The following is a 26,746-nucleotide window of genomic DNA, read 5'->3' as shown; positions in this document are numbered from 1 at the left end:
GAGACGTGGTCTGGGAACCAAACGTTTATTTTCTCGTATTTGAAAAAAATGCCCAGATCCGTTTATTGGGTGCCACGGATGTCTATCAAATGCGTCTGTGCATAGCTCATCATCGTCTTGCTTTCCCCCCTTTTCTGTGATTGGTTCCCTATCTCAGGCGAAAATTTGCTCCATGGTCTCCAGGCTGCCCTAGCAGCGTGAATCAAATCGCGCGCAAGGCAGCATGGGAACACCCAGGCTAGAATTTATGGGAGGGCGAGGGAAAAGTGGTAGTGGCCTAGGCTATCACGCAAACACAGGGGAGAAGTGCTAATAGCGATTAGGTGCTCCACCATATATGAAAACAGTGCACGTCTGTTTTGGCGGTGAAAAAAAATTAAATCCAAATTCGGTTAAATGCATCAATTAGGCTATAGAAACTTTCAGAGACGGCTGATTCAGTATTCAGAGCATCAGTTTTCTTCATTGTAGGCTACTATGTCAAAAGCAACTTTAACGTTTGTTTGCCTTTGTAATAGGCTATCGTTTGTTCACTTTCACAACATCCACTTCTCAATCTGCTAGACTATACTAGGGTATTTTAAGGCATAGCCCTAGTCTACGTGCAGTAAATAGTTCAGCAGCGCTTGTGGTTCAGCTGCGGGCACGCAATTAGCGGCAGTGACGGGCGGTGATGAGCGATGTTTACGTAGCCTAATGAAGTGACAGCGTAGTAAATTCCACGCAGTAGGCCAATTGCTGCATAGAAAAACTCAGTAGCCTATTAGCGCTTTGTTTGTAGCCCTACATCCAGCCCTGAGTGTTGGCCTGGTTGCTAGCTTCTTCAAACTTTGCAAACTCAGCTAGGTGTTGTTACAATTGCGGCGCACAAGTGCATTTGACCGGCATAAAATCGGCATGTCTCAGACTGACCGGCCGGTCGCCGGTCATGGCCGATCACGTGAAAATCCGGCGATTCCGGTCACCAGCCGATCTATCGGTGCATCTCTACTACGAATGAATAGCCAAGGCATTTCCTGAACAGCAATGAGTTTTCTAATGTCATGAAACACATCTGTTATGTTCATCTATGCATTCAATACCTCATGATTATCCTCCTTATGCATTATGTTGGCTTCTTAACAGGTACACATTTGCCAACTGTTTTTTGATCTGGAGGTATTTTCATAGATTGGTGATGCTTGCTTGACATAAGACTTGCATTTTTCCAACATTCAAATGAGATTATGTGTCACTTAAGAAAATATGTCCTTTTCAATGCTCAAGAGATTCTGAGACATTGAGACAGTTGGCTTCTCGTCTCTCCTTTCACTAAAGGACATGGACACAGTTGTGTAATTTGATAATGACTGTAGCTTTCCAAATGAAATAATGCCCTCTCTGCATGACCTGGTAATAGGTTTTGGAAAACAAACTGTGATTACTTTCAAAGTGCTACTAGAAGTTTTATTAGGATTGCAATATATGCCAGCCTTCAAACAGCACAGCTCCTGTCCTCTTTGACCTTTCACCTGTTTTTGAAATAGTCTGACAGTGTCAGAATCCAAAAAGATCAAAGGTTGTTGCGTGGATTTTATGAATAAGGCCCGGGCCTGCAACTGAAGTGCTCCGATTGTAAAAATGTGTGTAAAAATATGTCTGAGTGTAAAAATATTTTTAGAAGACTGGTCTAATTTTTTTCAAGTGTACGCATATCACGTCTGGTGAAGCCAGTTACGTAGATTGATTATAGTGGAAGCTGATTGGTGCAGCAGACACCACGGGAATGAAACGCTTCAGTTAAGTTCAGTTATGGTGTAGCCTCCGTAAGTCTTATGCATATCTCACAGTTGTGGTGAGGTGGAAGAAGGGTTCACATTGGCCAAAAATAGGATGGACAAAATGGTGCTTATACAGTAGCTGGGATTATTCAGAGGGCGTAGAGAAGTCCAAGGCACCAAAACTAATGGTAACACAGAAACATGTCTTACAAAAAGCAGAAAAAGACTGAATATAGAGAGATGTGGATCTATACCCAATGTAATCTACCAGCACAGGATCAACTGGTATTATACATTATACAAAAGGAGGCAAAGCTCTAGAACAAGTTCCTCTATCCTAACCCTGGATCTCTCACAAACTTGAAGGCATCTCACTCTGAGTAGGCGAACCTGCATCACCTAGAGCTACTGTAGTATTCACTCCCTTAATCTGTCTCAGCCTCTCATGGGAAGATCCCATCAATTTACCCATCATTTTATGCAGACTGACCTTTTGCTTTAAACAGTGCCTCACCCCAAGTCATCCCAACATCATTCAACAGAGGGGAGGCAGATCAGGCAAGACCATACAAACATCAGAGCTGTGTTCATCTCACAGATATGGTCAAATTTTACAGTTGCATTGCATGCAGCCATTAATACCATTAACCTGACTCTGCCAGATGGATTGCTTCGCATTTGCTCAGCATATCCATCTGGGAACTTCCTGTTGGAGAAGGGGCGAAAATACTGGTTAGCTGATTGGATAAACCATCTGTCTATCACCATCTATGTTGGTGATAGACGGGCCAAATCAACCAATCAGATCAACGAAGCGTATGACGTCCTAACAGAGCGTCCACGAGGATGGTCTCACGAGGCTATAATACCATATCCACAGTGGTGAAATGGAATTGAAATGGAGAATTTGGCTTCCCTTGTGCATGACCAAGGCAGAAGAGAAATGCTCATGCGCTGATAGATCTCTTCCCAGTCCCCGCACTTGAATGATTGAGCACTTGGTGTGTGTATTTGTGTGCTTTGCTTAAGTATCCATGTGTGCCTTGTTTCTCAAATAGGTCCAGAGTGCAGGCTGCACTTCGGGCATTTTTTCTCTCTCTGCGCTCACCTCCAAACCCCCAGGGTGCGGCCTTTGGCTAAGTACGCTGACCCACAAAGCACTGCATTAAGTATGCCACCCAGGTGTGAAAGGACCTCAGTGCCCTTACCCAAAGAGTGGATAATGGCACAGACCCTCAATATGCTCTTTCCTTTTGGAGTGCTGGCATGTGTCTTTTTTCCTTCCTCCCAGCCATTTTAACAAAATCTTGCATCTATTTGTAAGGGTGTATGCAAGTGTCTTCCATTTGAACATCTGAAAGATTTCCTGTTTTTCAAGCATTAAAACATCTGATGGTTCACAATGTTAGCAATCTTGTTCACAAAATGTTCCTTCTTCCTTATGGTTGATTATTTTGAAAGGCTAAAAGAACTCAAAAGCTTTAGTTTCAAAAGCTATATGGGAAAGTACTATAAACAGAACCTTCCGGAAATATCAATAACTTATCTTAAGAAGACAACCCAGGTGTTGCTTTTTATACAGTCATAACCAGTGCAGAATTGTTGACTAGCACAGCCACAGCAACGACAAAAGAAATGCTAAGTTGACTGTCTTACATTAGTTTTGTGAAGACGTGACTAGGCATGTGCTCCAGAAGTGTAGGAATGCTAGGGGAGCTTGCACGCACCGTCTCACTCATCCCCTCTCTCTCTCTCTCTCTTTTGGCTTTTGCTCTTCCATCTGGTTTGTCTCACCTCCAACACACCTGAAAAAAGTCCAGGGAACACAGCCAGCCTACAAAAATAGATAACAAGATGCTTTGCCAGAATCCTATCAAGCCGTTTGCTGTTCCCCCCCCCTCCACTGAATAATTAGAAACTGACTATTGTCTGTGTATCAATTTACTGTTTTTCCCCCTGCATGCTTTCCCGTTTTTATGAAACAACAGAGAATTTAAGATACCCAGATGGCCTTTGCTGTGGAGGGAGCATTCTCTCAGCTGCTTAGTGTGTGTAGGGACTGGAAGCATCACTGAGAACACCCTGTCTTCAGTCTTTAAAACTCTTCCTTACTCTCTGTATCTTTGTTGTACACTTTTATTGGCTGTTTTCCTTACACTCACATATACAGTACTATTCCCCCTGATTCTCTCTCACACACACACACACACACACACACACACACACACACACACACACACACACATACACATACAGTATACACACACGTGCATACACACTACACACTAACACAAACATTACAGGTAGTCACTATGTGATTACATCATTTGCCCGTGCACAGCAGGAGTAAATAAATGTGTGTGTGTGTGTGTCCATGTGTTTGTGTGTGTGTGTCCGTGTGTGTACCTGAGGTGTATTTAATGGCCTCTTTCGCTGCAGAGACAATATGCCAAGACGGATCACATCCTTAACTTGACTTTGACTCAATCTCCACCCAATTTGTTACTGTTTATTACCGTGATGGAATGTGCCCATAAAGTCTACATATAGGCTGAGTCTACATGGTGTCGCTATGCCATATATTTCTCAACTCATATGCAGTGAGCAAATGTACAGTCAGATTAATCCAAAGCCTTGAACGTTGCTTTTCCCTCAATCTGTTTCCTGAATTTATGCAGCCATACAAACATGTGTGTGCAAGCACAGTATGTAAGTGTGTTGTGTATGTTTGAGATAGCCGTACTTACCTAACACGTCAACTCGCCCATATAATAAGCACAGATATGTGTATGAAAGCACGGTATGTGTAAGTGGTTTGGGAATGCTATTTGTAAGGCATTTCTCTGTATGTTGGAGATAGCCATACCTCCTTAACACCTCAAGTCTTCCACCCTCTTGCAACTGAGTTTATTGCCATGGGTGCCCTCTGGTAATGCCGAGTCATGAGAGAGTCCGGCTACCTTCATTCCAATAAAATGACTCGGTGTCTTTCACAGGCTCCCTGAATTGCACTTGATCAGCCCTCAATGTGGGACCTTGCCTTGGCAGTGCAATACCCATAGTTCATCTCTAGGGCCCTTCCATTTCATTCCACTGCAAACAGCAGGGCTTCCCCACACACACACACACACACACACATACGCACATACACACTGTGACGCTCCGGCAAATGGAGATGTGCGACTTGCGACTTTGCCAAACGTCCCTTGTTTAAGACACACCTCCCTTAATTAGGCCTATAAGTTTCCGCGTCTCATAAAGCGTGAGTGCAGGAAAGGAGTAAGACGTGACCAAAACAGTGCTGCAGACAGGTCGTTTAATCCCTGGATTACAGTCCTAGTTAGTTAAAAACGTTAGCTTTTTAGCTGCCAATAAGCCTTCCCCTCAGGAATCCCTGCCCTGACTGACTGAACTGGAGAGACGTAGGCCACGGGTTGAATTCCTTGTTTGCTGTTGTGGGGTATCCGCTGAGAGCCCACACGTAAACTGACTGTTTAAGAGTTTCCATACTGGTGTTTGACGCTAAACTGTCGAAGAGTTTCCACACTGGTGTTCGATACTAAATTGTCTGTTTAATAGTTTCCATACTGGTGTTTGACGTTAAACTGTTTAATAGTTTCCATACTGGAGTGTGACGAACATCGTCTACACTAAATTACATTAACGTGTCTGTTTAAGAGTTTCCATACTGGTGTTTGACGCTAAACTGTTGAAGAGTTTCCATACTGGTGTTCGATACTAAATTGTCTGTTTAATAGTTTCCATACTGGTGTTTCGACGTTAAACTGTTTAAGAGTTTCCACACTGGAGTGTGACGAACATCGTTTACACTAAATTACGTTAACGTGTCTGTTTAAGAGTTTTCATACTGGAGTGTTTAATACACTAAATTGTCGGCTTCACTGCTTTATGGAGAACGTGTCTATCTGGACCGTGGACTGTCGTTACACACACCGCACATTTACACACCCCGCACATTTCCATACTGGCCATATACATCCGATCTGCACCCTGGAGATTTTGTGAACAATGTATGTTTGTTTGTGAACCAATGTGAAACGAACCCTTGTAATTTCACTGATTATGCTCATTAATGAAATGTCACCTTACTAATTCAAAGGGTTTAGTAAATGAGCATTTATGCATTTCTAAGTCCTGTATGCCTGACTTTACCTACTTTCCTCTTTCCCTTATAATTTGAGCACAAGACGGACCAGATACATCGATCTGCAAATGGATATTTTGTGAACAACTTTTATGTTTGTTTGTGAACCATTGACAATGAAGTGACAAAATGACATACTGATTATGACGTTAACGTGTTCGTTTAAGAGTTTTCATACTGGAGTGTTTAACACTAAATTGTCGCTTCACTGCTTTATGGAGAACGGGACTATCTGGACTGTCGTTACACAATACCCCATTACTTACACCACCCCCGCGACATTTCCATACTGGCCATATACATCCGGATCTGCACCCCTGGAGAAACCTTGTAATTTCACTGATTATGCTCATTAATGAAATGTCACCTTACTAATTCAAAGGGTTTAGTAAATGAGCATTTATGCATTTCTAAGTCCTGTGTAATGTGCCTGACTTTACCTACTTTCCTTTCCCTTATAATTTGAGCTAAGAAAGACAGACCGTTACGTAAAAATGGCGACCACGAAGGGACTTTAAGGTGAACATTGACAATGAGTGACAAAATGACATAAACTTATCAACACCATACCTCTCCCTTGTTAAATGAGACAGCATTGACTCAGACTGAGACAAGTATGGACCCACAACATATCCCAAATGCCCCTCAATCTATTTTCACAGTTTTTGCCTAGTTTCAAGCCTACCCTACACACACTCACACATGCACATACACACACACACACACACACACACACACCTAACCCCAGGCCCCCTTCATTCAAACCCAGTGTTCATTTCATTCTGTTGTCTCACAGGCAGTGTTTAAGCTCAAATGAGACTCTGTACCACAAACACATGCGCATGTGCACACACACACACAGACACACACACGCAGAGGTGTCTGCAGTGAGGCACAGCAGGGCATGAGCTCAGATGCAGTTTGCCCCTGCCGTATTAGTGCCTGCGCTTGGCAGAGGCACATTTTACTCATTTCCCCCACGCTGGGCTATGCTAGCCAAAGGCAAAGGTTCAATTAAGCGACCTCACTGCAATTAACGGCACTTTTACTCCTTTGTTGAAGACAGAGATAGAGAGAGAGAGAGAGAGGCGATTATGTGTATGTTTGAAAGCAGCTTGTATCCTCTACCAGCATGTACTGTATCCTCCACCTGGTTTAGAAACATAGACATCCAGGTTTAGAATAACATGTTGTTATTCTAAACCTGCATGTCTATGTTTTCTTTTGTGTGAAATCTGTGTATGTTGCTTTCTGTGAAAGAGCAGCTCACCACTACTGTAAAGGAGATACAGGAGCATATACATCAAACAATGTAGTAAACAAATGAAAACCTGACGATGTACCCTATCAATATGAGCAAAACAAACCATCTGGCTTACTGCATGGTGTACATGCTATGTGTGGCCAAAGCTCTGGAAACAGCCAACGTGTTTGCCCTTAGTTTCCCGAGTTAATTAGTGTGAGTCTTTTTCCCGATGTATTTTCGGGAACCCCCTGATAACTCCGGGTACCCGCTGTGCTGACATCTGTCGACCAGCACACTTGAAGAATCCGTGCCACCCTCTCCTGGTTTTCATGTCAAAGTGGCGAGAGAGAGAGAGAGAGAGAGAGAGAGAGAGAGAGAAACAGCAGGAGTCAAGTGGGAGGCGTGATCAGTCGGATAGTCAGAGTTGTCCTTCACAAAACTCTAAGGTGATTTGAGAAAAATGATATCACTTACACAGCCTCTGGACATGTCCGTCTACATCTGTATATGAAATAACTCAACAAATTCACAGGCTCTGCACATACCCTCAAACAACCATGCATGGAAACAAGCATACAGAAGTGCTGAAACTGAAAATGGTGATGCACACAAATATTTAAGGTCATCTAGTACAACAGAAGCAACTTATTGTAATGTGCATCACATAAATCATCGGTCCCATCTGGTAACCTTGAGATTCTCCGGAGAAGGTCATCTCATCTTTTAAGCACCAAGCAGGTCGGATTCTCTGATAAGATCTGAGGTTGTAAATTTGGCGAAGCAGCATGACTGTTTCTCGCTGTAGGTGATATATTGAGGCTCGTATAACACTAAGCCCCACGAATCGATTACATTGATTCAGTAATGTGCCTCAAAAATGATACGCTGTAATAAAAAGAATACCTTGAATAGGTGTCTGAGATTCAGAGAAGATAGAGCAGTTTAATATCCAGGACCAGGGATGGGTGCTCACAAACACCATGCAAGATATCAGGAATACATATTTATAACTGTGGAACAGAAAGTTCTGAGTCAAGCACTCCAACAATGATTTCTTATTGTTTTGTTTTTGCTTCTGAGAACATCCACCATCTTCAGTGCAGTAGCTGTAAGAAGTGTCGCTGGTTTTACCTATGCTTAGGTGTCCATATGGCAAGGCAGGCAACACTGGGGCCTTTGATGCTTTGAGGGAGTGTGTGTGTGTGTGTGTGTGTGTGTGTCTGTGTGTGTGTGTGTGTTTTCTCCTCATCCAGACATTAGCTGTGTACTCGAGGCTCAGAAAGTAAATCTCCTCCCCAGTATTTTGCCTTCACCACCTGGCTGTGCTAATTGCAGTGATTGTTAAAGCAGGAGGAGGCACTGCGCCGATAAAGCTGGAGTCGGTTAGAGTCGGAAGACGGAGGAGCTCACTGATCACTGGCATTCTGCCGAAGGGGTGTGAAGGAATGGTCCGAGCTCAAAATGCACTCTACAGGATGTCCTGTCATTCATTGGTCTAGCGCTAGGAAAAGTACTATTGCATGACACACAACCATTGTATGAATATATCAGAAGACAGCCCAAATTGCTTGTTTCAGTGGGGTTTTTTTTTACTCTTTAATGCTGCAAACACGGTCTCGATCAGGAGGTCTTACTTCTTGTGCTGTTTGCTGTTTGGTTTAGTCTCTCTAGTGGGCCTCCAGTTGCCACGCCTTGAAGCACCGCTGCTCAATAATAAAAAAGCATGATGTGCCTTTCGGGCTGCATTTGTGTTGCAACTCGCCGCCAGCTGGCCACATTTGTTTACTGGGCAGAGAACGAGTCAGTGGCCCCGACTCATCAGGGCTCCCTGCCAGTCAATTGTAACAGCAGGCCAAACCGCTGCTGAAACAGAGCAAATAAATAGTTTCCTTGGAAATGTTCTCTTTTGTGGCTGGACATGGGAGTGGGAGTGTGCTCTGGCAAACACTTTTTTAATGGGACCATCTGGCACCTTTCTCTCTATCTTTCGCTCTCTGTCCTTTCTCTCTCTCTGTTTCTCTTTCTCTCTCTGTGTCACACTCTCAGTCTCTATCTCTCTCTCTCGGCCCTCTCTTCTCTTTCCCTCTCTCTCTCTCTCTTTCTCTCTCTGTCTCACTCTCTCGGTCTCTATCTCTCTCTCATTCGGTCCTCTATCAGGAGGAGGAGGGGGAGGAGAAAGCTGTGTCCACATCCAGTTGTGTGCCGGAAACAATCAGCCCAATAAATCACACGCTGTTCATTCCTCACTGCTGAGACCTGCGTGTGGAGTGTCTCTCACTTTAGGTTGAGTTTGTCCCCTTCTGTGAGATGCAGTTGAAGTGAATTAAGCAGAGACCGGGAGAGTGCAAAAAGGAGAGAGAGTTACAGAGAGAAAGAGAGAAGTGACAATTGTGTAGCACTTCAAAGGTCTTTGCAGCCCAAGTGAGAGAAAGTGCATGTCAGTAAGGACAGTGATGATACTCAGAACACAGTCTCAAATGGAAACTATGAATATTATGAACTTTATAAATTCAAACAATAAATACACTGAAAATACATGCTTTACTATGTACATAACATTAGCAGTGCAATGAAAGGCAAACAGAAGGGCAAACAGAATAAATAAATGTTTTTGTGTTGTTGTTTTTTGCAGGATATTGGAATAAACATATTACTATTTCAGTGTGGTCTTTCATCTATTTTTAGGCCAGTGTCTCAGTTACTATAAGTCACATACAGTATGCTGATGGATGCCAAGAAAACATTGCCGTGCTTCACTAAGCTAAATTGTAGCCACTAAGTGAAACCCAAACACACTGCTCACTCACACGGAGGCGAGGCTGTAAAGAGGCCTTGCATGGTTGCACTTCTTGCTCTTCTCTCCTACTCAGCTCGCAGCTGGAAGATAGCCCATACAGCTTGTTTATGTCTTCTGTAGCTAAAAAACAACAACAAATGTTTTTTTATGAAAATTGGTGCTCTGGTGCTCTACGCATGCTTTTAACTTGGCATGGCATTCCAATATTTCTTTTCTATCTCTACAACAGTTGAGATGTTAAGAAGTCAGTGATGGGAACCATTTATATTCATCGATGCAACTGTTACTGTGGCAGGTTTCATTCACTGACATCATCATCATTAATCTTTGTAGCTGTGCAAGTAACAGGTACTGCATTTTCACTTTTTGGGCACTCATTTAAATCCGCAATGCGCACCACATACAGTTACTGTGCTGCGGAAACCATGAGCTGAGCGATGAGAACAAGCGGTTATACCAATAAGTAGTTTTATTTAACATCCAGAGAAACACGATAGAGGTCGACTTTAAATGACAGTTTTGTCATCTATGGCTTTTAGAACTTTCATGGAAACGAAAGGAATTCATGAAGTGAAAGCTTCATCCTCTGTGTGCTGACCTACTGGTGCTTGCGTGTAGGGAGGTTTATGTCAGTATTAATGCATTGCATTGTTATAACAAATTGCATTATTTGAGTTGAGACAGCCATTTCCACATTGAGACACTGACCACATGCATTATGTGGTTAGTGTCTACTCTGACATTACTATGCAAATACTTTCAAGTTTCGGCCCACGGCTTTGCAGTCAAGAAGACTTTTGCGGTCAGCTTTTTTCTGTCTGATTTGGGGGGAAAATATAATTATAGTTGTTCTAGCCCCTTAGAGACCAAACTGTCCCTCCCAGATATGGTTAGTCTACGAGAGGCAACATTATTCCAGTTGGAGTCCCAGAGTGCAAGGAGAGGACACCGAACCACTCCTCTGATAACTGAGGCGTGCACGGCACAGTGGCTGCACACGGGGCGCTCTCGCGCTCGCCCGGCTGCCAAAACTTTCCAGCTGCATGGAGCATGGAGATGGCCCCACAGGCTGCACCCCCACCCACCCTCCCTCTCCGCTGCCCCTGAAGACCGGATCCTGTCGCGTGCATGTAAAAATAGACCTGGCTGATTTGCCACAGATAGGGGTGACGTTTAGAACAATTGACTCCAGTGGGAAGATAATCTAGCAGCTTCTCTCTCTCTCTCTCTCTCTCTCTCTCTCTCTCTCTCCTCTCTCCATTTTGTTCCGCTGTCATCCTCCTCTCTCTCCTTTCTTCCCCCACTTCTAACAGTGTAGCATAGAGTGTTCCCCTATTGCTTAACTGTGAGTGGTGCTGGACCAGGGTTTAACTCAGCAGAGCTTGAACCCGCTTCTGATAGAGGGCCAGATATGGGTTGATGTGGGATTGGGTGAAGGCTTCCCTCGTTGTGCCCTTGAACAAGGCGCTTAACAAATTGATCCAGGGACAATGGCCTTTGTAATGTAATTGACATGTTTAAGTTGCTTCAGATAGATGTGTCTGCTAAATGAATAAAATGTAAATATATGTTAAGGTTAGGGTTACAGTGGCAAATTGATTTTTTTATTTTTCTTGGGGGTCAAACATCTACCTCATCCAGCTAACATCCATCTTACAGCTGATTGTTTTGACTGCTAGACTTCAATTGAATTTCCTTGTGTTGTAAAAATGTATCAAGCAAGAAGTAATGGGCCAATCTCATTTCTCTGTCTCTTTTTCCAGGTCATGTTTGGCATAAATGACTCACTGTCATAAGGTTATAATATCAACACTATCCTGAATAGTCAGCACAGTTCATCAGTGTTTGAGCATAATATCAGTTAATGTCGGTGTGAGCACTTTCACTCAGTTGTGAAATGCTGACAACAAGTCAAGTCAAGTCATGTTTATTTATAAAGCACTTTAAACACAACACCAGTTGACCAAAGTGCTGTACAATAAGAAAAAGTTGATAGACAGATAGACAGATAATGAATGATCAATACACAAGAGCAGGGGGAGTGGTACAAACAAACATATCAGTAAGTCATGTAAAAGACAAACAGTACAAAATCTAAAATAAAATCGATTGAGTAAGCACTTATACGGAGTTAAAAACCAGGGAGTAAAAGTAAGTTTTAAGATGTGATTTAAAAACAGGCAAAGAAGGAGCCAATCCTATATGTAGTGGGAGCTCATTCCATAGTTTAGGACCAATTACTGCAAAAGCCCGATCTCCCCTGCTCTTTAACCTTGATGGTGGGACTACAAGGCGGCCTTGGTCAGCAGACCTAAGTGCCCTTGATGGAGCATGTGGTTATAAAAGTTCTGACAGATAAGAAGGTGCAAGCCCATTTAGAGACTTACACAACCAGGCACAGTTCTTTTGTCACATGCACTGCTTTTTTCTTACAGAAATTGAGAAGTTTGAAGGGGATGAACTACGGAAAGATGGTGAAGTTAAGAAGTACCTGGATGTCATCAGCAACAAAAACATTAAACTTTCTGAAAGAGTGCTCATCCCAGTTCAGCAGTACCCAAAGGTAAGATATTGCAGTGAGTTCTCACACTTGAATAAGCATAATAGACCTTAACACCGACAATAGCCAAATTATTGTATATAGCTATGTATTCACTTTGACACTATTCAACAAAATTTGTTCTTGAAATGGATCTCCATTTTGATGGACTATCACAAAACTAACTTCTTCACTGTAACAGCATCATACCCATGGGCCAAGATAAACCATCAAAAAAGCAGATACAATATTTTCCTTCACTTCCAATACCATCTTTGCGGTCATTTTGCTGATATGCAAACAGATTGTTTTGACAGGGTTATTTTGCCCCAAGTGATATCAGAAGCAGTTTTGAGCCTGACAGCAGCTATGATAGAGTCCGTCTCCTGATTGAAACAGATGGACCACGATGGACCACGTTTAAATTTGCCATTCTCTATGGTTTTAGAAAAGGCAACAGTGCTCTTTGAGACATTTAGAAACAGCCAGCCTTTTTTCCCATTCACTTCCACAGCTCCAATGTGTGTGACATTTCATTATTGGCTTTTTTGGACAAATATTCTCAGTTGTGTACAAGAACATTTCTTCCTCACCATCCAAGGCATGCAACACCACCGTAAACATACATCAAAATACTTGCAAAAGAAACAGCAGAATATTATTAAATCCCCCACATATTTTTGTATTCCATTTATGTAGCCCATTACAGCCAGTGTTCCCCATGTGCCTGGAGAATTTGCCTGTTCCTATTCATGGTTGTCTTGAGAGGGGCAGTTCAATTCATCTCCTGCACCTGCTATCAGCAAAATATTCATGGCAAAGGAGAACATACTGGCTTTAAAATGACTGGAGGAAACACTCCTGCGTTGGATGGTGCCAACAGATGGGGTTTGTCATCAGAATATTCATATCCTGACCAAAATGGACTCAGAACTCCGCTGGGTCGGCTTACAGTGGGATTGTGATCTCAGGATGGGATAATTGGAGCTGCGAGACTTAGACAGGTGGCCAGGGGAAGCTGGTGAGGTCAGGCGCGAAGAGGGGGGGGGCTGTGGATCCTCCGTGCATGGCATGGCTGCCGCTACACTGAGCTGAGGCCGTTTCGTTTTGGTGGCGTACAGCAAATCCAGATGCTGACAGCTGTGGCGCACTCTACTATGCTTCCTCCTTCCTCTCCATTCTCCTCCTTGTGCTCCTTTTGTTTGTCTTCATTTTCTGGCTGGTTTGAAAGATTAAAGACTCGTTCTGGATGTGAGAGGGGAAGCGCTACAGACAGCATGCAAACATTGTCAGTGTTTTCAGGCACTATAAAACATTTACACACAATTACACAAGCAGCTCGTAGTAGATCAAGCAGAAGCTCACTGTGTTGTGGTTAACTGAACAATCTAAGTCAGATACATCCCGACTAGGTTTTTTACTGATCTGGAGTTGCATGCCTTCACAATTCCTAAAATGCCCATTGAGCGGTTTAGGTGTAATAATAGCTGTTAGCAAACAACATTAACACACTAAACAGCTGCTCTACTGTTGTAGGAGAGCCCTGAGCCCTCTCAGTAGGGTTCTTAGAGAGATACCCCCTTGTGACTGTTTAATGCAGTAAATGTAAAGAAACCGTATAATTGTAGTGTTTGTGCAGGAAGTCACATACCTTTGTCTTCTTCGGTCTCTTCCAATAAAGTCGGGTGAAGTTGTTGAACTCATTCCTTTCTCCTATTTACATGGAGAACAATACATGAAGTCTATTTCCAAAAAACGATCATTGAGCGTTTAAATGTTTATGTAACAACATGAAAACGATTCTTACAGAGATAGATCTGTGCCGGTATAACGTGTTTGCATGTATTTCATAAGCGACTAGTCTGGACTTTACCGGAAGCGACCAAAGAAGACAGAAGCCAGCGGCCAAAAACCCACACACAAAACAGTGCTCTCACCACTGTGTTTGCCGCGCCATCTGATTTAAACAAAGAGCCTGCTGCACGGTAGCTATCTATGTGACTGCCTGAAATGATACTGTTTACATTTACTGAATTAAAAAGACATAGGGGTATCTAGGGGTATCCCCCATCCTTCCAATGGCAGTACTCAAAGATCTGACAACAGGGCCCAGGTTGACAAGTGCCAGAATTCTCATTTAATTCCCTGTGTAAACTTTCACCTCTTCTCAATGTAAATACATGATAATTAATGTTTTTTTCCACCAATCTCAACAATTGCACCAGGACTTTTGTGTTGTAGGGTCTGCCCATGCTATCATGTAGGGCACATTTCTTCCTGAATTATCGTAGGTTCTGCATTACTCTTGCATAGGGAACTGGGGGCTGTATCAGTCATCTCAGTGAATGTTCAAAATGCCTTTGCTGTTGCTCTCCTCCGACACTGGGTTTTGAATATCTTTACTGTATCAGGTTCTGTGTTTGTTTGCAACAAATACATTCCTGCAGCCTGTTTACAAAGACACCAAGAGGCAAAGCAGAAAATTCACAAAAAAGAGAGAATATGAGAGAGAGAGAGAGAGATATAATAGAATACCCCTTTTCACTTGGGACCACATCACGGTTTGCATTTAATTATTTTGCTGGGGCAGCTCTGTGAGTAAATCTTGTCACATGGAAAGCCAAGCAGGCAAATCTCTCAGCAAGATTCTGTCTGCTGTGACTTGGGAAGATCCTCAGTTAAACAAAGATTCTTTGATGTTCTCATTAAAGCTGGCTGGTATTAATTTATGCAATTAAGCTCAAAGTAATGCAGACTGCTCCCTATCTTCGTCCTTCAACTGCTATAACTGCAAAACCTATAGTAAACAGTGGTCTGCTCTCTGCTGACAAAAAAATATGTAAGTAGTATCTAAATGCTGTAGAAATTTCAAAGTCACATGTTTCAGTGATTGATGTATTGTTTTGGCATTATATAGTCTTATGCAATGTATTCTGTTTTCTGGGGATTTTCTGGTTTGACATCTTTTCCCTCATTATTCCTATCCACAAATTGCCTTGCCATTTAAAAAAAAAAAAAAAAATATTCAAAAATATTTATAATAGCTGGACACTTTTCGGCTTTGTGGAGTATCAGTCCTACTTTCAGGCTGAAGTAATCACACCACCAACTTCATGTTGATTTACAGTATTATTGAATTCTGGGGAGAGGGGATCAATGGTTCTGCTTAGTTACTTGTTTGAACGGCTTGCGATGTGAACTGGTATTGTGTATGGAACGTCCGTATGAAGAGGATAGTTTATTACTGGTAGCATCATCACCTGGTATGGGAACTCCACAGTTAGAGATTGTAGTACTCTGCAGAGAGTAGTGCGTTCAGCTGAACGTACTATAAGAGCTCAACTCCCTGCTCTACAAGATATCTATTCCAGAAGAGTACTTCTAAGAGCCCAAAAGATTCTGAAGGACTTTTCTCATCCTAACAATGGATTATTCCTACCGCTGAAATCAAGAAGACGCCTATGTAGTCACAAAGCCAGAACTGAGAGACTCAGGAGAAGTTTTTATCCCCAGGCCATCTGAACTCTGAACTCACACTATACTGACTTTGCACACATTCACTCCTCAGCACTCTCAAACATTTCCCAACTCTGAATTCACACTATACTGAATTTGCACTCATTCACTCATGACCCCCACACACCACACACACACACACACACCTACATGACTTTTAGCACTTTTACATCCCTCTCCCTATGCTACAGACCTTTTATTTATTTTCTTATTTCATCACACGTCAAAACACACACACACACACACACACACACACACACACGACTTTCTCCAACTTTTGCACATCTCCATAGAACTTTTTATTTATTATTTTTGATTTCTCCTCCATTTATCTACCCATGTCCTTGATTGCCTAGTCTTTCTGCCCCCCCTACCCCCATCCCCATCCCCAACACACACACACACAAAACACACACACACTTACATCATCACTGTCATCACCTCACATACATACAGCACACTGCTTGCTACAGTAAGCTTCCTCTACATACTAGCTGCACACTGCCCCCCCCTCCCTACATACACAGCACATTGTCTTCAGGATCTTCTCCAACACACATCCTCTACATACTTACAGCACACTGCCCCCACCTACCCACACACACACTACACACACACACACACACACACACACAGTCACTGCTCCACTCCCCTCCCACCCACACACACATCTTCACTGTCATCACTCACATACATCATACATACAGTACTCTGCTTGCAATAGTAAGTCCCTTCATCATACTTGCAGTACACTGCCCCCAATACACAGCACATTGTCTCATGAGGAAGCTTCTCCAACACACATATTGCACACTGCCCTCTCCCCACCATACACAGCACACTATCCTATCTCCCCTGTCATCCCCCCAACACACACCAAGACCCCTGGCAGTTGGGTTAGCCCCTTGAGCCGTGGATCTGCCCAAGGTTTCTTCCTTGGTAAGGGAGTTTTTCCTTGCCCCTGTTGCTCTTGGGTGCTCCTTGTTGGTGCCCCCCCCCCCCAATCTCAATCCTCCCCACCTTTCTTATGCAGCCCTTGCCACTTAATCTACTAAACCCCTCTTCTACTGCACTTTTTACCCCCCCCCCCCATAAATGCACAAATAGGCTGACACCAGACATAATTTCACTGCATTTCTTACTTCCAGTAACTATATGCATGTGACAATAAACGTCCTTGTATCCTTGTATCCTTGTATTGACTCAGGTGCTCAGAGAATCTTGTGGAAAAATAGAAGTCCAGTGGTTTAACTTGTGGGGGAGCTCCCATTGTTGCCAGTCAAAATCCTCACTCTCTCTACAGATGGATTTGTTGGTGAAGCAGCTTAACTGCACATAGTAGATAGAGTACTGGACTCATTCCAGGGTGTTAGTGTGTACTTTGAGTTTGGATGCCTGGTATGTCTTTGATTGCCAGATTTCATAAGGTTACAGCTAAATCCTTGAGCCTTGTAAGGACATCCGGTCGATGGATTTGCACTGGAGCAACTGCTCCAGATTCATAGCAGCACAGAGAGCAGGACAAGGCTGTGCCCAGTTGTAGTCTCTTAAACGGCACCACATTTAAAAATAAACATCTTTTTAATTGGTGCACTGTTGTGGGCCTAATAGGTCTATGTTATTAAGAATTACCACAGGGATTATTTTTTGTCCAGCCACTAGACCAGAGCCAATGTAGCTGTCAGGTGCATATTGATTTTGCTCTTGGCCCATTATAAACAGGGCAAAGTCGCAGTAGGAGAGCTATTCATTTCTGTCGACCTGCAACTGGAAGCCATTGGAGTCGTATTTTGAGAGTTTTGTTGCTAATTTCCTCACTCCAGTTTTGAACTAGGAGTCACTGAACATCAAAATCCCACACAAATAACCGTAGTCATTTAACCAAAATTGAAATGGAAGTCAATCCACCCCCTCAGTGAATATTTTTTTTTTCGATTAAGTGTTTCCACTCAGGATTCCCTATTTGAATGTTCCAAATTTGCACTAAAATGTATAGAAACCCAGTTAGTGACATTACATTACATTACATTTCATTACATTACATTTGGCTGACGATTTTTTAGCCAAAGCGACTAACAACATGGTAAACAGTTTAAGTTTTAAAGCAATTCTCAACAATTTTAGGACAATTTAAAAAACGGTAGAGTACAGTAAGAATAAGTGCATCAGTGAGTGCTGTTTTTAACAGTTACGTGTCAGTTCAAGACGGCTGGTAAGTGCTAGGATCAGCAAGACTTGTTGTAAGTGGTGCTATGAGAGGAGATGTTCTCTAAAGAGCTGGGTCTTCAGGAGTTTATGTATAGACACTCTTTGGAAAGAACAAAGATCACTCATTGGCTTCATAATGACCGATAAACAAATCATTAGGCTTAACAGAACACCCTCATTTATCAATCAAACATAGAAACCAGAGAAGATCTGAGAGCAGAAATAATTTTATGATGGGGCTCACATATGATTCATGACACTTTCGTAATACACCCATCCCTGTGTAAGAATGAATGAATGTGATGGCTGTAAACAATTGCAATTTAAAGATCATGCCTCATTATATATTATATTCTCATTATACATTATATAGAATATTCTTGTTATAGAGAATATAGAAATACTGTATTCTCCTAGCCTAGAAATCTAGACGCGCCCCTAGCGACAGCAAATTACATTTGCTGCCAGGGCTAGTCTAGTAACTCTCCGTTGGCTTGTGAGCTCCAGAAATCGAAACTCAATCAGGCCAATGAAATCGTGTATAAAGTCGTTAGGTGGGCTTAACATAATGATTGATGGCAGAGTAGCAATGGTTTGGCTTGAATTCCCTGCTACTTGAAAAGATGGATGTTGCTGTTGGCGAACAGTGTGACACGAGTTAAGCTTTTATTAAGTTGGCAAACGTTTGAACTAGCCAACTAGCTCCGCTGGTGGGAAACGCATGGTACTCATAGCGCTGCCGCTGTCCTATTGCGTGCAGAGGGAATTTGAAAGACAACTTATTATCCCGCCCCTCGGACTGAGCACTGCGAATGGTGAGTGCCCAGACCCTACATTTTAATGTGGGTCTGGCTCGTCAGGCTAGTATTCTCCTCTAGAATGTAGGCTACTACATATGTGCATAATATGCCCAAGAAGAGACCTCTCTGACATCACAAGGCCAGTTGAACCAGTTTTGACAGCCAGGAAAGTGCAATTAATGTTAAGTGCCATTCAAATATGGGGCTTTAAGTGTAACATTACATTAGTTTGCCTACAGAATGGATCATGTGCTACAAATGCATTTCAAAACCATGTAACATTGTAATGCCTTTTGTCCGTGAAAAATAGACTGGGTGAACCCAGCCTGATCTGCTGGCGATTTCTTTTTCGCCCTGCAGCTCAGGTTTTTAAGGCAGTAAATGCTCCCATTAAGAACCAAACTAAATTTTGTTCATGGTTACTGACAAATGTAAGGTTAATTTATGTTATTTTGTAGTATTAAAAATCGTCTTTTGGACCTCCTGGAGAATTCTATAAATGCTTCATAAATGACTTAGCACCTGTACTAACTAAGGTATTTAGATACTCCCTATTCCAGAACAATCCTCCGGAGACATGGTCACAGGCCATTATATCCGTGATTCATAAAGAAGGGAAAGACCCAACACTCTGTGAGGGATACAGACCCATTAGATTGATATGCAATGATCAAAAATTACTGACAAGTATTTTAGCACATAGATTTCAGAGACATATTACTACTTTGATTAATCCAGATCAAACAGGGTTCATTCCTAACAGGCAAGGTGCTAACAATATAAGGAGAACTCTGAACATCATTACTTGCGCTAAAAGAAACAAGCAAACATCAATGTTAATAAGCTTTGACGCACAAAAAGCATTTGACACTGTAAAGTGGGACTTTTTGTACAGAACGCTACTTGTCATGGGTTTCCACCCAAAATTTGTAAATTGGGTCAGGGTTATCTACAGAAATCCAAAATCACGTGTCAGAGTAAATGGATGCTGTTCTGAATTCTTTGACCTACAGAGAGGGGTGAGGCAAGGGGACTGCCTTAGCCCCCTGCTCTTTGCCATAAATATTGAACCTCTGGCAGCGTATATAAGACAAAACGAGGGAATAAAAGGCATTAATGACATGGGTAATAAGGAGCACAAGATATCTCTTTATGCGGACAATATCCTCACTTATATAAGTGATCTAGTCCATTCTGTTCCTGCACTGATAGACACCTTAAAGAAATATGGAGAACTCTCTGGTTATCAAATTAACCAATCAAAATCAGAGCCAATGATGTTAGTTGGACATTGGCCAATTCAACTGTCAGGAAGGCTTGATTTCCGCTGGTCGCAAGAGTTTAGATATTTGGGAATTATTATAACAGCGGACCTATCAAAATTATTTAAAGCCAACTATGGGAAATTGATGGGCCACATAAAAGCGGACCTTACAAGATGGGAAATCTTACCACTATCCCTGATATGCAGAATAGAAACTATAAGAATGAACATTTTACCTAGGTTGCTTTTTCTCTTTCAATCATTACCTATCTATGTTCCTGCATCCACCTTTACTATATTAGATAAATGGCTGTCTCAGTTTATTTGGCAAGGCAAGCGACCCAGAATTAAATTTAAAAGACTACTCTGTCCAAAAGACAATGGAGGCCTAGACTTGACTAATCTGAAAAAATATTATTGGGCAGCTCAACTCAGATCAATGGTTGCTTGGATATCCCAAGACACTGACACTGTTTGGGTTAGAATGGAGCAGAGTGAATGTCCAAATTTGCCATTAAATTCAATTCCATTCTTAAACCAAGATATATGGGGGGAAAAGAAGATAGTTAATGTATGGAGTAAAAATACCTTGAAAATATGGTCAATTGTGAGGAAAAAACTACAACTTCCCATGACCATTTCTAGAGCTATCATGATGGCAAACAACTGTGAGTTCTCCCCAGCTAGGCTGGACAAAGGATTCCTGAAATGGAAGGAAAGGGGTTTAGTGGTTTTGGATCAGCTGTTTGACGGTCCAGTCCTAAAATCATTCTAACAGCTTAAAGAAGAATATGATTTACCTGGCCAGGACTTTTTTAGGTATTTGCAAATTAGGCACTATTTCAAAAGCATCAGGAATGGGAAAAGCTCTGCTCCTTGCCAACAAAAATAGAACACTTCTTTATATCAATAACTAAAGGAATAGTAAAGACGAAGTTCATATCACATATTTACAAGATAATGCAGGAAGAACTTAAAGAAAATAACTTGGATATTAAACAAAAATGGGAACTAGAAATGAACACAATAATCCCAGATGAGCAGTGGGAGACGTCATGTAGTCAAGGACATAGGGCAACCAGCAGTCCGAACTGGAAGGAATTTGGATGGAAAATTAAAATGAGATACTTTAGAACTCCATCTATAACATCAAAATGGAGCAACACCTCAGATTGTTGCTGGAGAGGTTGTGGCTTGGTGGGAGACCACACGCATATATTTTGGGACTGCCCAAAGGTATCAGCCTACTGGCAAAATGTACAAGAAGAAATAAGAACATGTCTCTGGATAGATTTACCTCTTGAACCATCACATTTTGTGCTGGGGGTACTGCCTGCTGATCTTGAAGAGCATAGCCAAGCATATTTGCTGAGAGTCTAGTGAATAAAGTAATCACAGCCTCTTGGCTGAAGCCACACCCTCCAACAGTTACACAATGGAGGGATAGAATCCAGGACGTTAACAATATGGAGTATACAACAGCATTGTTACAACTGAAAGCAGATGTATTCCTAAATAAATGGTCACCCATTGCCTTACACTTTCACTTGATATGAATGATGTGCAGAATACTATAATTTAATTATTTCTCCCTATCTTGGTTTATGCACACCTTTTTTTTAAATAATTTTTTTATTAATTTGTTTATTCTTTATAGACAATTGACATCTGCAATGTGAAACTAAATGTAATATGTAAGAATGTGATGCTGCTAAGATAAAGATCCTACCTCACATTATGATTAGGATGAAAGTCATCTATGGACTGTTAACCTTCCTGTAGGCTTACCTGTGGCATCTTACTGTAACATATTGTACATACTGTATGACTGCACTTGATAAATGGAAATAATAAAAAACAAGTTCAAAAAAAAAAAAAAAAATCGTCTTTGCTTTAAAATTTTTGAATGAAAGGGGTGGAAATTGGTGCAGTTTCCAGCAAGTTTCCTGCCTGGAGTTTTTGCGTCGCTCTGCAAACGTCGTGCAGAGTCATTTGAACTATGCCCACTGATCATGGAAATACGGTTACACTTTACTTGACAGTGTCGACATAAGAGTGGCATGACAATACATAGCAGACTCCCCAGACCAATGTTCAATCTGAAAAGATCGAGCTTAGTCTGGTAATAGCGAGACTACGTAAAAAATATAAATGCTTTAGTATTATGCAAGCAACACTGGAGACAGGTTGGACTGTATATCCTTTTGTGCTCAAGGAATAAAAACAGATGATTCAAGCTGTCCACTAGATGAAATGGTTTCATTTTACTTTAATTTTCACAGTTTACTGTATACTTATCTGTTAAACCACGCAAATACAGTATGTCCAAATGATAGTGTAGATATCCTATATCGACAACACAAGAGGCTACCTTATGAAAAGTAAGCAATAGATGTACAGGAAAAATCTTTGGTCCTGTTTTATGTGATACGATGTTGCACCATAACTCCATGCTTGAAAACTTGTGTCTCATAATTGCTAGATCCACATTGATAAATGCCAAGGTTTCGCGTGGGGGCGCCTTTTATGTGATACTCGTCTCATAATTGAGGGCCGCTATATTTTCCCACATGTTCAGTTATTAAATATGATTTTTACTTCTATTTTGTTCCATATAGCCTGTTCATATGGTTGTCTGACCATGGATGGTAATCAATGTATTCCTGTTCAAATACACAAGCTGTTCAGCATCTCTCCAATACCCACACAAACAAACAGAACGGTCCTGCTCAAACTGGCCACCAGATAACACAAACTGAAGTCCAGCTGGAGTTTTTTACATGAGATGAAAGCGCTCCAAGAAATGGATGGAAGAGCCACCATGGCTATCGGGGTAACATCAAAGATGTGGTTGTCATGGCAACCCCCTGTGTAACTTGGGAGATTTCGGGGGGGGGTTGGCTCTATCAATCACACAGAGGTTTTACACATCTCAGTGTTTTAGCAAAATTATTTCATGAGTCCTGGTGGTCCCTCTTCCTCAGAGATAAAGCTCCTTTGATCATCAGCATCAGCAGTGGAAAAAAAGGGCGAGACGAGGACCATATCAAATTGAATGTAGAAACCTCAGTCTGTTTTTTTCCCTTTTTCTTCCTGCATTGGATTCCTGCATTTTTTGAAATCGGGGGCATGCTATATACAGCGATTCAGAGAAAATATAGCCAGTGGTCCCAGTAGTATGGCTCTGTTAATCAATCACTACTTCCACCCTTCTCGTCAGGGAATAGCAGAGAGATCACAGCTTTCTTGCCTCGCTCATTCACTTGTTGTGTCAGTCACACATTGGCTTTATTTACACAGGGGGTAGTATGATTGATTGGCATCAAATTCCCTTGTCAGACACCTGTGCACGAAATGAATGCTTCTGGGTGAGATTTGAACTAGTTACAGATTCTAGCATGGAGAGAGAGCATTCCATATGCAAACTAGTCTGCCTCCCATTGCCCCTCCCAATAGAGGAGGAGAGGAAAATATGCTTTTCTCAAGCTGTGCTAACCCACACATAAGACTGAGCATTAAACTGATGTGCAGGTGTCTTTAAATAATCATGTCATGTAACCATGAAAGGGCAACACCTGGAGTTATTCCAGGCAGTACAATAACTTGCTCAATCCACCCAAGCACAACACAACCTGTAAACCTCTGAACAAAGGACCATCATGTGCAATAATCATGAATAATTAATCATGCCTACACAATGTAAAATAGTCTGGCACGACTGTAATCTTCCAAAAGGAAATTAGGGATCCGTTTGAGCATTGGAATGGGAAGTGGACTGAGCTTTTCAAGACGGATTCCTCTGGCTAGAGATAAGACATCCTTAGCCTACAGTGTAGGAGTTCAGATACAATTATTTTGATTTGCTACATTTATACCCGAGGTCCACAAATGAATTGTCCAGTTTGTGATAAGTTCTTAAGGATCACTAGCTCAAGCCATGAAATTAACGATGCGCTCATTTTCTTCCATTCCAAAAGCAATCGTTCATCTTTTAAAGCCCCCCACCCCTACAGACCAGCCTGTGGATGTGTGTTTTCATCACCAGCCTCCTACCTCTGTTTTATGCCTCCCCCCCTGGCAGGTGCACGGTGCTGGGTTGGGCTGCGTGACAGCCTACCCAGATGTGAGGTCGTCTTAATGCTGAGAGAGACGCAGCCATCTGCATAAAGATGCTCTGAGCCAACAGCCCCTGGTACACGCCATTACACAGGGACCTCATGCAGGCTTGAGCTGGGTGGGATAATGAATGTGTTAATCTCTCTCTCTCTCTCTCTCTCACTCACTCTTTCTCTCGCTCACTCTCTCGATCTCACTCTCTCTCTTCGAGGGATTAGATATACCCTGTGGTACGGGAACATGGTTTAATTTATCATAATGTCATAAAGCATCGACAAAACATTAATGATTTGCTCCCTTGGAAATATGTGATTGGGCAGGGAAAACATTCAGATAAATTAGACTCAAAATTGAAAAAGCAAAACAGGCTCATTTAGGTGTAATGGAAATGTCACTTTAGATGTTTCAGTAGAGATTTTATTTTAATTTTAATAATTCATATTACAGCTATTAATGTGAAAATCATCAGTTAATTTTACTTACGAAAGAAATTAATTACATGTTAATTTAGACAAATAAAAAAATATATAAATCTGTCATACAGTACTACTGTATACTCTTCACAATTTACAAAGTCTCAGAAAATACGTTCCCCTTGTCGACATATCTCTGAAACCACGAGGCGGAGTGAACTCTTATGCTCTTGACAAAGTCTTATTTATCAGCTTCCTACCGCCATGAACTTTACATGAAGGGTTAGGCAATCCCAATGGACAAAATAATCCTATTGTTTCCTTGACAAGTAAATCCTCAGTCCCCAAAGAGCACTAACCTTGTTAAAGGTGTTGCTCACTGATAAGATTCCAAACAGAATCCTATTGCATACCGATGGAAAAAAGGGAGAGTTGTAAGTGTTAAGCAGTTGTACAACACTATCTTTCCAGATACCTGACTCCCTATTTGTGTGTTAACGTCTTATATTTTCAACAAGGTTATTTATGTCTGTCCAAACAAAGTGGAGATAATGAGCTTTTCTCGTGCTGTGTGCAAGATTAACTAAATAAAGCTTAGTGAAGCTAACTGTTCAGCTGAAGCGGTTTGAGAATGGTCACAGGGATATGAACCCCATAGTACCCATTCAGAAGTAGGAAAGCTGATCGTCTGTCCATGACAAATAAACTCCAAATTTTCCAGCCCAATCATTGGAAAACACTCAGCTGTGTAGAGCTACGGTGCAGTGGCTTTGGGTGGCAAGGTTATGTCCCAGCCAGGCTTCCATACAATTGAAAATTGAAATGTACTACGTTGTGTTAATATGAAAAGGATTGCTTTGACTGATCAGATTACAGTGGCCCTTTTTTGCCTCCATAGACTCAGCCCTGAATGAATACAGTGCTAGGTGGAGCAAGCCATTAAATACAGTATGTCAGGCTTCAGCAGGGGCTGGGTTAGGGTGTGTGTGTGTGGGGGGGGTGATTATATTTGCGTAATAACTCCGCTAACCTGCTTGCTTTGCAGCCCCAGGTAGTCTTAATGTCCTGTTTGTTTACCCAACATCTGTGCAGTCCCACCCTCTCCCGAGCCCTGGCTTAATGTGGCTTTATTAATGCAGGGGATTCATCATAAGCTCACGCTCCCACTTGGCACCCTTCATTCTGCTCCGCCAGCGCTAGCTGCTGCTTGCGCTCCGTCAGACAGGGACACATGCATGCGTTTACATGTCCGTGGGTTTCCACACTACTGGGGGTACGCCCCACACACACAAGACTGTTTGACCGCTGAGAAAATAAATTGCCGGGTTGTTTGTTGAAGACACATTAGGCTCGTGACAGTGGCCATTCACAGGTTGTGAAGGCAATTTGATTTTGAGATCCACATTCATGAGGATGTGCAATTCATAAATTGCTATCTTTATCCGTCTCAGTGTGTCTTTTCTGCTTGAGATTTAGATAATGCACTATGGATATCTCCGATGCAAGTGAAGCCCCTCATACATTTTGACATATGTCTTGAAGCAATTTTCTAGACAACTATTGGAAAGGATTCCTAAACAAATGCAAATGTTATAGTAGCCTCTTCACTCTTATGGTTTTCAGACATATGTGTAAGACCAGAGGTTCTGCGGATGTTAAACAGTTGGGCCGTATATCTGAACAACATAAACTGTCATATGGAGGTCCGAACATAGACGGCTGTTCTACTGCTCCCCTCCGAGTATTTCCTCCGGACATTATGTAAATGAGCTGTGTCTGAACGAAGTGAAGTGTTGAGGAACATATTGTTGATGTGTATGGGCCCCCCAGAATGCATCACCTGGAGCTGTCCCATGAAGAAGGGCTAGTTAGGGGCTGTTCTAAGCATCTCTTGCTCATCCTCTGTACCTGAGCCAACCCAA

The 26,746-nt window shown here is 42.0% G+C and overlaps 1 protein-coding gene across 20 annotated transcripts in view; it reads left to right on the top strand.

Moving 5' to 3' along the window:
* khdrbs2 (KH domain containing, RNA binding, signal transduction associated 2) overlaps nucleotides 1-26,746 on the top strand; it is an 88,548-nt gene that overhangs the window by 5,023 nt on the left and 56,779 nt on the right. For all 20 annotated transcript variants that reach the window (XM_048269876.1, XM_048269883.1, XM_048269882.1 and 17 more), the window contains exon 2: nucleotides 12,404-12,531. In XM_048269876.1, coding sequence (XP_048125833.1) covers nucleotides 12,404-12,531 — 128 coding nt within the window. The remainder of the gene's footprint in view (nucleotides 1-12,403; nucleotides 12,532-26,746) is intronic.

This window comes from Alosa alosa, chromosome 18 (genome assembly GCF_017589495.1).
Source record: "Alosa alosa isolate M-15738 ecotype Scorff River chromosome 18, AALO_Geno_1.1, whole genome shotgun sequence".
Lineage (NCBI taxonomy): Eukaryota > Metazoa > Chordata > Actinopteri > Clupeiformes > Clupeidae > Alosa > Alosa alosa.
This window is presented reverse-complemented; position numbering and strand designations above follow the sequence as displayed.